This window comes from Lepisosteus oculatus, chromosome 8, assembly GCF_040954835.1.
Source record: "Lepisosteus oculatus isolate fLepOcu1 chromosome 8, fLepOcu1.hap2, whole genome shotgun sequence".
NCBI lineage: Eukaryota > Metazoa > Chordata > Actinopteri > Semionotiformes > Lepisosteidae > Lepisosteus > Lepisosteus oculatus.
In genome coordinates this window covers 2,765,377-2,779,970 of record NC_090703.1, presented here as the reverse complement: position 1 = coordinate 2,779,970, position 14,594 = coordinate 2,765,377, and the positions used below count along the sequence as shown (strand labels likewise).

Below are 14,594 nucleotides of genomic sequence, written 5' to 3'. Positions count from 1 at the left end.
AGGTAATTAGACACCAGTATGAATTCAGTGAGCTCAGTTTACACGTTAATTTAGTTCGGTGCACTTTCACTGTTCTGCCTCATAGTTCCAGTAGATTATGGCGATTATGTAGATTAACACAACAAAATCAATGCAGCACCTTGTATAAACTGCAATGAAATGTTTTTATTTTTCGCCGTACTGGAATAACCACACTTTGTGGACTTAGTACTGTACTTGTCGGAGGGCTTAATTAAACTAAATCAAATTCATGCCTTACCTCTGAAGGAGGTTCCTCCGCTTTTCTTTTTTTAAATGTTTAATTAACCGCAACTTATTACTCTTTAAAAGTCTCATCTACACATTTACAGGTGTGGCAAGAGTGATAGCACCTCCAGTACGTGAAAACTTAATGAGTGCGGACACACCTGTTCCCACTCAGGAGAACCATGTGTGGCTGTGTAATGTGTACACAGGTGTCGAGGATATGCGACATAATTATCGTGTTTATGTAGCCTACGTTCTGGTTATTTTAAAACGTGGCTTGTCAGCGGATGAGCTGAATACGTACACGCTATAGAGCAGAGTACACTAGGCTATTATATAATTTCAGTATTGCGTGTAAGAACGGCACTATAATAGTGCAAAATTGCTTAAAAGGGTTTATAAGATATTTGGGAAAAAAATAAAATACTTATTTAAACAGAAGTGGAATTAACCAAAGTATCTTCTTCTTCTTCTTCTTTTTCACAGCCTTAGTCCCAGACTGTCCTGGGGTCAGCTGCTTTGGTTGCTCTTCTCCATTTGTCTCTGTCGAGCACATCTTCCTCACTCACTTCACATACCTCCATATCTTTTCTCACACAATCTATCCATCTCTTTCTAGGCCTGCCTCTTCCTCTGTTACCTTCCACCTCAAATTCCATTACCCTCTTTGTTACTTCCTCAACGTCCCTCCTCATGATATGTCCATACCACCGTAACCTCGCCTCTCGCATCTTCTCAACCACATCCACCACCCTACATCGTCTACGGATTTCTTCATTTCTGATCTTATCCTTCATTGAAATCTGCAGAATCCATCTCAACATCCTCATTTCAGTTCTTCTCATCAAGTTCTCTTCCCTCTTTCCAACTGCCAAGCATTCAGCTCCATATAGTAGTACAGGTCTAATCACAGTCTTGTACATTTTGCACTTTAACTTTCTGGGAATTTTCCTGTCACAGATTATTCCAGTTATTTCTCTCCACTTGTTCCATCCAGCTTTCACTCTTTGTTTTACTGCCTCCAGTGTTTCTCCTCCTTTTACCAGTTTTGATCCAAGGTATTTAAAGTCATCAACTTGTTTCAGTTTTCCTCCATTTGTCTCCTCAACATTGGTCATAGTATCTCCTCTTCTCTCCATTACCATTATTTCAGATTTTTCTGCATTCATTTTCAGTCCACCCTTTTCCAGACTCCTCTGCCATTTGAGCACTTTCTCCTGTAGTTCTACTTCTGAGTCTGCCATCAGTGCCACATCATCAGCAAAGAATTAACCAAAGTATGTTACAGGATATTCTTTATCATAGATTTCAGATTCAAAAGCACAAACATTCCCTTTTACCTGAACACTGCAGTCTCGGATTCCATTTTTATTAAAAAAAATAGCATCAAAATAAACTTTCACTTACAACTACGACAAAGTTATTAGCGCAACAAGTTTTTTTTTCCCCTTACTAGTATTGGACAGACAGGTCTCATGCTCAAGTCCCAGGCTAGTATAATGCGTGGCCAGTGCAGAAGGGAATACAAGCACTACCTGCTTCTGACAGGCATGCGGGTTGCATGTGCTGTCTGGTGGGATTCTGCTCCATTCCTCTTGTAGTGTCTGGACAAGCACACGTAAAAACATGTACTGACCCTGCTGACTGACAGTCAGTGAAACTGGGGCTCTGCTGGTTGCTGGGGGGAGTCTAACACAGTCACCAGAGTTTCGACAGGAGCGCGTACGACAGCAGTTACACCTTCACACGTCCTTAGCATCCACAGCTTTCCCCAGCTCAAATGGTTCAGCAGAAGAACTCAAAACTGGCATCCAAAACACACCAGTCAGAGTCTGAACGCTGAAGGAAGCCCTCGTCATGCCAGGACCCAGAGGACACATTCTGCCCTGATGCGATTTCGTCATTTGGTCAGCCCCAATTTAAAACCGGTTCATTCCCATAAATACCAGTGAAAATAATTTCTACCTGGGAGAGAGTAGCTCATGATGTCCCAGGAGATGATGGCTACTGCTAATAATTCCTTACATTTAGTTTTTCTGGACACTACACTCAAAGCCCTTCACAGGTAGTGAAACCTGTAACTAAATGAAATCATTTAATGGTCAGTTATGATCAGTTCCTCAGAGTAATGTCAATCATTTATTGAATATCTAAAATCATCCACATCAAGCACCTGAGCCTTTTAATTGAACAGTACTTCCCAATAATCCCAAAGCGCTGTCACATCGTGTTCACACAAAACAACTATAAACAGATGTTTTAAAATATTTTACCTAGCCAGTATACTACTTTCATTACGTCCCATTCTATTGACAATTACTCAACACTGAGTTACACATAAGAAAACAGCGGGTATTGTGGCGCAATTATTGAATCTGGCATATTTCAAGTCGCCTTTAGTAGTCAACGCCCATAAAAAAGGATACCAACAGACTTTCTAAAGGCCTTGTGGGAAATATAGTTCTTTGAAGCTCATTCATGTACTTTCTCCAAGTAAATGTCCTGCAAATGTAAACTACATCTCCCGGCGTCCTGTTCGGCAGTGTGGGTCCTTGGATGGCTTCCTGTTTCAGGGCGGTCAGTTTAAGTTGCCATAACAGCAGAGTAAGGGGAAGTGCCTCTAACTGACGAGATGGTGAGTGACTTACCGTGATTTTGATGCAGGCAGGTAAGAAATGATAGGATGTTTAAAATCGATTGGTATTCGAGCATCGTGCTTTAAAACATATTTGTCCGTGTGATGAGTATGGTTGGCTACAAAAGGTTTCTTGGCCGCTGTCAGCCGTTCGTGCCGTTAGTTACTTATTTTGTGGCTTGTTTTGTGATATTCTGTCTCTTATCCGATCATCCGGGAGGCTGCCCTTTGTATTTGAGTAATATCTGTGAGTCCAGGTCTGAATTTTTAATTAATTCGTTTAACCTAATGGGACACAGACCTCGAAACGGACTCTTTTATTCTTTTATGTTACCAGGTAGGTCAGTTGAGAGCATATTCTCGTTCGCAATGAAGTCGTGGAGACGGACACCCGTTTGGGCAGCAGGCCGTCTGCTGCAGTGATGTCAGTGGAGGACCCCACTCAGGGATACAACAGGTGTGCCCCTCCTGGGATCTGAACCCGCAACCCTCCGGTGCACAGTCCAGGGCCCTGATTACCACTTCATACTGCTTCTTGTTTTTAACTTTATGAAAAAGGGGAAGAGCAAAGTGGCAGCTTACCACCTGCTCCTCTTTAACCCCCTGTCTTAAACTGTCTTTCTGCCAGAGCCATACCAGGCATGGCGCAGTCTTCCAGTGACTCAGACACGTACCTCAGGAGCTCCGCTAACCGCCAGGCACGTGCGAGGGCCACACGTTCAAACAGCCAGAGAAGAAACCGAGTCCAGGGAGATGCAGACATTTCTGAGAAAATTGACACCTTGGCCTCCACTCTGCAGGTAATGCACATGAAGCAGGGCCACCAAGAATGGTGTGGGTGTACAGTACGTGAATCCAGAGCTCGCGACACATCGGTGTTCACTGTTTATTGTGTAATAAATGATACCCTGTGCTCTTTAGTGAAATGCGGAATACTTTAATTTTTATTTTTGTAATTTATTTGGCCAACGTGTCTTACATTTGCACCCATTCATACAGCTGGGTATATCATCGGAGCAGTTTGACTGAAATATCTTTCTTGTGGATACAACGGCAGTGATTCTCCGGAGATTTGAACCCACTGCCTTTGGGGTGTGAGTGCTCAACAATGCTCTGCTTTGTACTGCACCCTTATTACAGCGCACAGGCACTGGGAGTTGGGACTGGTATTCTAGTACCAGGGTGGTCTCTGGCACATACAAATCCTTTATGGAGATTGTATCTCTTCCTCCACCATGGATATGATGGAAACCTCACAAAAGCAAATCTGAGGCTGAGGAATTATTACACTGCATGCAGTAAACATATTTTTTTGTACAAATGCATTTTTAATTTAAACTTGCTTTTCAAGGATACAAGTCGAAATCTTCATAATGTTGATCGGATGTTGGGACAATACAGAGAGCACACAGAGGACCAAGCTGAGGCTATGGCAACAGTGAGTCTTCTGTCTGATCACTTTTTCAAAACTGTTGGCAATGTTACTGAGCTACGAACACGAATTCTGCATGTGCACTTCAGAGGTGTCCGTTCTGTGATCAACAAGGGCTCCTTGATCCATCTTCGTCTGCGTTAGGGTGCTCAAACTCTGATCCTGGAGACTCTCAGTCCAGTTAGGCTTTCAAGTTACAGGTTAGTGGTGAGCTAGGCAGGTGGTCAGTTATAACAATCAAATAATTCTTATTTTCATTCCTAATGATCTGGAAATTCAATGCAATTTAACTGAATAATTTAACTTGACACAGTTCAGTATTGTTACCAATAATCCAGCTCAGCAGGAGCTCACTCGTACCAGAGTTGGAGACCTGGAGAAAATTAAGACCAAAGCTAGATAGGATCCCAGATTTCTAATGAACAAGTATTCTGTCATCTGTATTCTGTTTTAGTACTGGATTTGTTAGAGTTGGGGTACGTCCTTCGCTACCCGTTTAAGGGGTGTGCTTTATATTGGGGAAATTTTGCTCAACTTCATTATATCAAAGTTTCCTCATCTGTGTGGATCTCTGCCATGATGCTTTATTTTAACATCACGGCTTTTACTGGTCAGGTACAGGTTAAAAAGGTAGACTAGATGAGTGTTAAGTCAGGACAAAAATAATCTCTTTCTTCATGTTCTGTTCCGTGCAAATAATCTTTGTACATGCAGCTCAGAGAAAATTTGGAAGAGTCTATTAATCAACTGAGAAGCCAGCGCCTGCGAAGAAACTCGGGAGCCAGGAGTGCCTCCCTTTCCACTCTACATACAAGTGACTTAGACGGTGGCTCAGCCTCTGGTAAGATGTCGCGTAATGTTCCAGTCTCATTAACTGAGCGTTCCAGATTTCTCACTCTTTTTTTAAGATCCGGATATATGGGGTAATTTATTTACCTGCTAGTCTATTCTTATTGATTTTTCTGTCAATTAATATTTCAGATGAGTACTAGGTTGTGGGCTGAGGCCTTAAGTGTGGTTGCTTTGTGTAATAAGATCTCCCAGCCGTCTATGCAGAAATACTTAAGACTTGAACGCTGTAACTCCAAGGCAATCAGAATCATGTTTCTTTATGAGGAAGTGGTTTAACAGAACTTGGGTTTGTTTCTTCAGGTGAAGTGAAGAGCAAACATACAGATGATGCTTGAAATGAAGTTGCTCCCAGTTGAGAGCAAATAAAAATAACCTGTGGACAACTGTTGTGTTTTTTGTGTAGAAGGTCACCATTACTGTCCTACCTCACCCCTGCGGGATTATGGGATGTCTGGAGGGGCTGAAAGGAGGAGGTCAAGGTCTGCAACTGTGAGATTCATGGATGAGACTGATCCGTCTGGGAATGTGAGGGCAGAACTCGCACGTCTCAACGTTACTGCTAAAGAGCTGTTCCCTTCCCTTACACATTTCATTTATAATTACACCATATTTGATAAAAATTCCATTTGGGGTAAATAATTTGGTTAATTTTTTATTGGTTAATTGGTTTATTTGGTACTGAAAAGCTATAGTGAAGTGCTACAGTAAACGGAATCATTTTTTTATATTTAGTTAATTGTGCACAAGATGCAACAGCAGGGGGGTTAACGCACCCCTGGACATAAATGGATGAAAAACGGATGTTTCTGCACACATGTGAACCAAAGTATCCAGAAGTTGCAGAATTTTCACATGCCAATGTTTTTGAACTTTTAACACGGCTTTATTAGGGCATAGATAAAATCCAGTAGTGACAGACGACCTCCAATTTCCGTGTTAAAGCAGCTCCCTGTTATGAGCACGTGTGCATTTTATAAAGAAGATGACGGTGACTTTAGTGGATTGTCTTCCTGGCTGTCACAGAAGTCACAGATTGAGCCCCACACATGCTAATGTGGCTTCCAAAGCTTTTAACACGAGTACGTCAGAAGAATTATAGCGGCGATTTCTGCAGTATAAGCAGTTGCGGTCTTTGGCCTTCCCTGCTTGGCTCACTGCGTGGCAGCCTGGCCCTCTGAGCCCCATGACTGAGGGGTAGCTGCATTCGTGTTGGCAGACGAAGGAGGAGTGGTCTGGTGGGGGCAGATTTAACCCCAGCGCCAGATGTAGATCTGGAACTTGTCAGAAACTGGAGTCTTTTTTTTTCCCCACATTTTTAAAACGGAAGTACCACATAAAAACAAAAGAAGCACTTGATCATAGCTGAGGAGCCGTAGGTGGTTCACAGTGTCCCGGCTCTGACGATGAATTATGGTATTCATATACTGTAAGGTAATTTAGTACAGATGTACGCAATACAGAACAGTGTGACAGGATCACAGAATCATACTTAAGGGTGAATGGGGCAGTAAACAGGCTTTTAAAACAGATTTGTCTAATGCTTCTGTATTAGGCATCGTTAATGTAACATGAAAGTAGAGATTGAATTAAGTAAAATATTGCATTGACTGAAACTAAAAAAAAAAAATGAAGATCTGTACCAGGTTCATTGACCATTACTGTAATTATTCATAATTATTTGTAAGCGCTGGCGGGAGCACTCCATGCAAATCCCAGTACTCTTGTCCGTTGTCTCTTGTAAGAGAAAAGTTCTTATACAGTGTTCTGCTATGCTATTGTAGTTGATTTCATTGATGCCTTTGGGAAGATAGTAAATCTAAGCTGAGGCTGGTCTTTACAGATACACACCATGCACCAGTCGCTCAGGGATCTCAGGAGCGAGCAGCTGCGACTCGGAGATGATATTGAAAGAGAAATTGTCAGGCGTAACAGGTACGAGTCCTTATTTTCCTCAAATAAAATAATTCAATGTGAATAACAAAGCATTTAAACAGTATAATTTTGCTACTAGATGCTTTGTTTAAAATTTCCATTATTTTCTTTGTCTGCAGTAATATTTTCAGTGGAACACAAAAATGTGTGAAACCAGTCAGTGTATATATTTGCCCACCTCAGCTTCCAGATGGATGACCCTAAAAGACCCTCTCATCTTGGAGTACTTTCAATGAGATCCATGTGTATCTCCTCAGAACCTCATTGATTAAAAAGCATCCTTTCTTAGTTCATAAAGAAACATCTTCAGACTTGTAGCACACTTCATGTGGGCATGAAGAAGTTTCTGTCAGTCCTTATGTGTTTCCTTTAGAAACATTGTTTGGCTCTTGTTTGACATTCAATATGTGTTCTTCAGGAGAACAAGGCAATGCTGAGGTTCTGGGAGAAATGGCAACTAGTACAGTGAAATTATTTAAAAACAAATCTTATATGCTAAATCATAATGTTTAGTATGTCTACTAGTTTCACAGCTAGTTTCTGTAATTCTTACAAAGAGTGATGGGGCTTTTCCTAGTATTACACACAGCTTCAATATATTTATGTTCCTATTTCAATACTTTTAGTAATTGTCTGTGAAAACTAGCAAGTGTTTTTATACAGAAGGTTGTAATTTCCTGATAATTATTACAAGGAGAAAGAAGAAAAATGACCCAATGCTAGGTGCTGAAGCAGGTGCACAGTCTTCTGGAAAATGCAGTTTGATGACAGTAGAGACCAGTAGATTTGTTACAGTCAAACAGCTCCCCAAAGTTGCTCATCCTGCAAAAAAAACTACCACCCTGCGTTGCTGATTTGAAGATTAGCTGTCTCATTAATCAGCGGAGACTGGTGCTGCACAATTATCAATGCAGTGTTCAGAGAATGCCGCTGGGGTTGGGTGTGTTCCTTCCTGCCATGGTGTCTTCTGTGTGATGGAAAACCTTGTGCTTAGGGTGTTGTCCCAGTTTGTATATAATGTATACAGTCAGAGACACTTTACTCATTTAGCTATTACTAACGCTGGTCTACATTCTAGTGTTATGGACAACTGTAATTCTCTCTACAAATAAAATCCTATTTCTACTTCAACAGGAAAAGTGGAATTGGAATAAAAAAAAATGGAACTGTCCCCTAAGAGCCAACTTGAGTAACAGCAGCCTAGTTTATATCTGAGGGAGTATAAACAAAGAAAATAAACAGCAGTTTTTGGCATTAATAAATGACAGCATGCAAGTTTATGAAATCAGTTTATTGATTTTTTTATTTGAGCCTGTCTCTGCAATGAAGCACTCAGCTATTGTAAATGGTAGGAATTTTGAAAATATTTTCAGTACCTACATTTTCCCTTGCACATACTTTTCATATTTTAAAAAGGGTCCTTATTAATCTGTATAGAAGATGAATGAAATAATTTCATTGTTGAGAGACCTGCACATTTCTCAGACCACTTAATTCTGTTGTTCGATTATAGTTGCCAAGCTTGCTTTCTTTAACAGTCAAGGGACTGTTGTGATATGGCATGCATGGCTAAAATTCACATTACAATTCAGCTCTTTGCAGTGCTGCGCTGACTTATTGTAACACAAGCATTGTCACTGATGGGGAATAATGTCTTCCATAGGTCTGAACTTGAAACTAAGAAAACTTTGGAAAGTTTAGCAGACCATGTTAAAATATCACAGAGAGAAGAAACGGTAAGTGGCTATTTTCTGAAACAGTGCTTCAGTATTGACAGAATATTTCTTGAGAGGTAATTTGGTAGTCCTATGATTTTTGACAGGAAAATGGTTCTTTAAAGTCAGTATTTATAATGACACTTTTTCTTAATTCAAATGTTATAATCATTTTAAAGTAATTCACAAAATATGGTATTGTAAATTGTTCTAGAAATAAATATTTTTATTCTCGGAAACCTCATGCTTTTAGCATGTTTAGCTTTTCTAAAATCAGAATGAGCGTGTTGGACTCCACAGCCGTATGCCTCAACATACATTTTTTCAAGAAAACCCCACTATTATTAGACAACTGTAATATTGCGATAGGTGCTTATGAATGCTCCTGATAAGATTAGTGCACCCATGTCTGTTTTATGGAATAAAACATGGTCCATAAAGTTTAAAAACAGAATATTGAAACAACCCAGCTGTTCCACTGCACGCAAGGTTGTTGAGATAATGTCGGGGAGTCTTGTTGTGGCCTCCGTTGGGGACTGGACTGGAGGAGTGTAGTAGGGGTAGGCTGCAGCGTGCATGCAGTTACCTTTCCTGCCGTGGGCTCCACTGGCCTTGTGCCTGAGGAGAGCGCGGGCGCCTTCACTGTCCCGTCTCCTGCCGGCACCCGAAGGTGTCGGAGCGCGTGGAGCGGCGGCTGCAGGAGATCGAGAAGGAGATGCGCGCCGGGCGGCAGCAGGCGGAGAGGCGCCCGGAGCAGCGTGGCAGTGTGTCCCTGCAGCTGCAGGAGGTAAAGCACAGAGCCGTCTTCCACAGCACCCGTAACCTTTTATTATTTTAAGATACCTCTCTGCAATTTACTGATTTTGAGAAATCATCCATATGGGCAGGTCTTCAGCATAAGAGATGCCACACTGTAGCTCCTAACAGATCATCAGGGTGTAAATAGCACTGTTGACAGCTATTTGATTGCTATACAATCTAAAAGATTGCTAATCTAATTAGATTGCTATACAGTCTAAAAAGGAACTTTACCCAGGAGGAAGACTACTTTATTGCAGTCTGGAATGGGTTAACATCCAAACTTCTAATATATAAACAAATAGCATCTGATTTCCTCATGGCTAAGCTCAGTGGTCAGCAGTGCTGGGGTCCTGGGCTCAGGTCTTGGGGTTCTGTCTGTGTGGTGTTGTATGTGCTCTCTGTGTTCTTGTGGTAGTGGATGGTTTCATTGGCCCTGCTGTGAGGGTGTACCTGTTCGTGTCGGTGTGTGCCCTGCGAGGGACTGGCATCTTCTCCAAGGTGTATCCTGCCCTCCATCCATTGCTTGCTTTGATAGGCTTTGGCTCACCTGTGGCCCGGTATTGGATAAAAAATGGATGGCTGGAAGTTAAATACTATATGCTAGATTTTGATCACAGGTCAAAATGCTAAGGCAAGCATGTTACACGTAGGGGTGTAACCCTGGCGTTCTGGCCAAATTTCCTATTGGCCCTTACCAATCATGGCCTCCTAATAATCCTCATCTATGAACTGGCTTCATCACTCTGCTCTCCTCCCCACTGAGAGCTGGTGTGTGGGGAGCAGACTGGTGCACTATGGCTGCCGTCACATCATCCAGGTGGAGCTGCGCATTGGTGGAGGGGAGTCCCCATTACTCGATATAAGTATAAGCAATTATTATTATTATTATTATTATTATTATTATTATTATTATTAAATTCTGATTATCATTTTAAACTTGTGACAAAGCATTATTTGTAAAGCTATGACCTCACAAATTGCATTTAGTCCAGGGCGCTACCACACCAGTAACTACAAAAAGTGATGAGAGCTATGCAGCCATGTTGTTTTTGTGTGAATCCAGGGTAGTGGCTTGAAGAAACAGAGGGTTGAAATCCGAGGACTGAAGAGCTACTGCGGACCAAACGAGCTTGAGGGGCCGAGTGGTCCATCTCAATTTCACGCTCTTGTGAATATTTGCGCATGAAATACTGTTTTTGCAGTCTGCAGTCTGAGCTAGCCTGTTTGGTGTGTCTGACAAGGATGAGAAAAGCTCACCTGAGCTCCATGCTGTGGCAGTCCCCGAGACACACTGCTGGTGTAGTGCCAATGGCACTGCTGAATAGGGGGGCGTGTGAGTGGCTGGTGACTAACTGTAAAAGTTTCCACGGTGCAGCCATTGTTTAAGCACAAACTCCTTTCAGCACGTTTTGTAGGGTGCTTTCTTTTGTGTACATGTGCTGTCTTGGTGCATGCCACTCCCTCCTGCACTCGCTCAGTGACTCTGCATGGGGCCTCTGCAGGATATCATAATCCGCCCTAAGGATTTCTTCAATTAAAGCACAAGTCTATGTGAACTACTGTACATTTCGAAGAAGATAAAGAGAACAAGACTGAATTCAGGCCTTGTGTAAATAAAATATTTTTCTTCCCTGTGGCAAAGAAAAGCCTTATTTTCCTAATGTTATTGCTTATATGCTAAATGAATTGGTTTTCTATGCAGGCACTGTCATTTTAATTGTAATTGATTTCACTTGAGGCTGAGTGTTTTTTTATAATGAGAAGGCTCTTAAATGGAGCTACCTTGTCTTTTAGTGGAGTGTTTGTCTCCACAGCTTAAGCCGGCAGCACACTACATGACTTGACACGACTTCTAGTCGACAAATGTACAGAAATAAAACCTTTAAAACAAATATTGTAAACAAGTTAGTATTGCGCTATAATGTGTAATATAATGGGCACATTATCTCACAAGTACACATCTGGCTCACTGCTCACCCCTACTTGCAACTCACTACGAGAAAATTAAACCAGTTTGATTTTGTCGTGGCGAGTCGTAGGGGCTGTGAAGAGCGCTATGACCGAGTTGCTGGGGGTGTCGGACTACACAACTGCCGATAACGGGCAAGCTGCGACTCTCTACAGCTCGCTGGGATTTTCTTACGATTATGTAAATGAAGTTGTGTACTGTGACGTCAGCATTACCTACAGAATAATATTGTCGTGAAAAATAATGCTCAATATACTCAAACAAAGAAAGGCTCTTGAGAGAGAAAAAATAAAGATCAATTTCTGGGTTAAGTCAGAACATATTCTTATTCTTCATTTCAATTATAACATTCTGATTTCCCAGACTAGGCAAGTGCGCTAAATATTTATCTTCTAATCAAATAAAGATAGAAGTATGTTAAACACAATCACATTAATGTTTGATAATTCATTGAAAAGCAAATATAGGTCTAAATGAAAGAGCATTTCTGTGGGAAATACAATTTCAAACTGAATTGGATCAAAGTAATTTTTTTAGATAAAAGAAGCTGTCAAGTTTCGTTTTCCATGGAATTATTTTAAATAAATAAGAAACTTCAAAATGTGAAATTTAGTGCTTTAATGTAATACTCATGTATTTTGTTTTTCTGGATTTATCTACAGTATATAAGGATGGGTAAAATGACCTACGTAACATCACTTTATTAGCCCTATACAATTTCTTGCATTAAGAATTTATCTTTTTGCATACCCAGCTGCTCTCCATAAAACACAGACAGGGAGAGAAGCTGGGGGTCAGAGCGCAGGGTGAGCCTTTGGCAGTTGGGGTTAAGGGCCTTGCTCAGGGGCCCAGCGGAGTAGGATTCCTCTGCCAGCTGCAGGATTTGAACCAGCAACCTTCCAGTCACAGGTGCAGATCCTGCGTGTCTCGTACCATGAAAAGTTATATACATGTATAATATGCTTTCTTTTACAGTATGTGGAACTGTAACTATCACTTTAGGAAAGTACTAGGATGTTGATGTTCTTTCGATGGCAACATGAACGTATTTGTTTCAGTTCACTAATGCAGTGGCAGAGCACCAGAGGGCAGTGTTTAATCTTAAAACGCTGAATCTCTCGATGCTTTCTGTGAAAAGCTCCTGAATGACTTGTTTCTGTGTTTATTATTGGAGTCTCACTTTTTCCTAATGAAGACACGATGTGCACCTGGTGTTAATGATCTTCTGAATAATATAAAAAGCTATGTTTTAGCTTTATTCATTACTGTTTGATTACATACTTCATCCTTATGAAATAATTTAATCTCAGTCATTCATTTTTTCTCATTTTCGGCATTACTTATATTTAGTACACGGAAGAGAAGATACAGGATGTGGAGTTGTGTGAGCATTTCTTTGTTACATGCAATTGAATCAATTGAAATCAAAAGTGTTCTTCAGTAGCAGGAAGCTTTTTAAAATATTAAATCTGTAGCAGAAATGTACGATTCTCTTTGTGAAAAACACTTAACATGAAGTACATTTCCTGCCTTATTATTTTCCTAATCCCTTCGTTTTTCAACTAGCCACACTTGTTTACAATTAAGAAAATTAAAATCATATATTAAAAGACATTTTGACATTTTTAAAAAAATCTGCTTATTTTCCTCATGCATGTCTACTACTGGCCTGCAACATACCTGCTGTCACACACAGCAGTACTTTTCTGTCAATATTAGTTAATAAAGCATAAATGGAAAAGTTTGCAGTACTCTATAAGATAATGTTCCAAAAAGCTCTTAAAACTAAAAAGATTACCATTCTATATTTTAAAGCTTACATTGGTGAATGACTTATTCATTTCCAGAAGTGTCTTTGAAGGATCTTATGACACATCTGACTGTGGTAGCCACTGTATGTAACTGTGCTTTTAAGTTTGCACTACTAAGAAGAAAGAAGCACAAATGTTTCTGTGAGCATTAAACTAAACAGGAGAGATCGATTTATTAAAAACCAAGCACATCAGTTATTTGTTTTTTTGTTACATAGTTCCTGTATTATAACCTGGGCCGTCTTGATGTAGAGTCTATAAAGATGGTGTAGCTAAAATAGTTTTACAGATCTATTACATACTGTTAAGGGTCACCACAGCCTGGTGTGTGTCCCCGAGACACAGGGTGCCTGGCAGGGCCAATAGTAATGGCACTGGTATAGCGCTCTAGGTATAGGCTAAGAAATGCCACTTCACCCTAGGACGCCAGTCTGTCACAGGTTGCATGCTTAGTTTTCCCCTCATGCTGTGTTTCGTACAGTGCATTGTGTGGATTTGATACTTTGCAGACATCAGTTTTGACATTGGAAAACTGCTAACTTAGGGCACCATGATGTTTAGTAGGACCCCTGGCCAGCACTTGGAGACAGCAGTCGTGAGTGGTGTTTCACCATCATTACAGAAATTCTCAGCGGTGCAGGATGGTGAAACTTGTCACTTATGTTGCAGGCTTTGAGGAGACGTGAAGAAAAAGCCACTGGCACTGAGGACGTCACCAAGAGCAAACTGCTGAGATCTGAGTGTGAGAAAAACAAGGTAATGCTAACAGGCTGTGTTTTTTTTCCCCCTGGATGTGACCTCTCTGTGCGTTCAAAGAGAGGTGTGTGTGTGTGTGTGTGGTAACCCCCTAGGCAGGCTCCATTAGCTGCTGCTGAGCTGTGAATGACTCACAGCGAGGGGTCTGATAGTTTTCAAGCGCTTCTACCCTCTGGAGTGTGTGAATGTTCACCTCATCTGTCTGATAAGCTTCACCTGCAGCCTGTGCTGTTTGTGATAGAAATCAGAAGACTTTGCAGTGGGGATTATGGTGAGGTGTCATTCAGGAAGAGAGGCAGGGATCTATTCGTTAATTTCCACCGTAGGGGTTGTCTTCTGACACCGTTTTGTCTTGGATTTGCAGTTGGCATCATCTTTTATGTACAGCTATGAAAAAATTATAATCACAATAAGGCAGAGTATTAAACATTTTTAAGTTATTGTA

At 41.0% G+C, this 14,594-nt stretch overlaps 1 protein-coding gene across 3 annotated transcripts in view; it reads left to right on the top strand.

The window, feature by feature from the left end:
- Positions 1–2,801: 2,801 nt before the first annotated feature.
- Positions 2,802–14,594, top strand: part of LOC102687634 (centrosomal protein of 128 kDa) — a 53,473-nt gene continuing 41,680 nt past the window's right edge. Inside the window, exons 1-10 of one of the 3 annotated variants that reach the window (XM_015350549.2) lie at positions 2,802–2,881; positions 3,219–3,338; positions 3,510–3,681; positions 4,233–4,319; positions 5,028–5,154; positions 5,569–5,690; positions 7,006–7,097; positions 8,761–8,833; positions 9,483–9,599; positions 14,063–14,149. In XM_015350549.2, the coding sequence (XP_015206035.2) occupies positions 3,304–3,338; positions 3,510–3,681; positions 4,233–4,319; positions 5,028–5,154; positions 5,569–5,690; positions 7,006–7,097; positions 8,761–8,833; positions 9,483–9,599; positions 14,063–14,149 (912 nt within the window). In that variant the 5' untranslated portion in view covers positions 2,802–2,881; positions 3,219–3,303. Of the gene's footprint in view, positions 2,915–3,218; positions 3,339–3,509; positions 3,682–4,232; positions 4,320–5,027; positions 5,155–5,568; positions 5,691–7,005; positions 7,098–8,760; positions 8,834–9,482; positions 9,600–14,062; positions 14,150–14,594 lie in introns of all 3 variants that reach the window. The other 2 variants (XM_006632268.3, XM_069193003.1) reach the window with 2 other exon arrangements.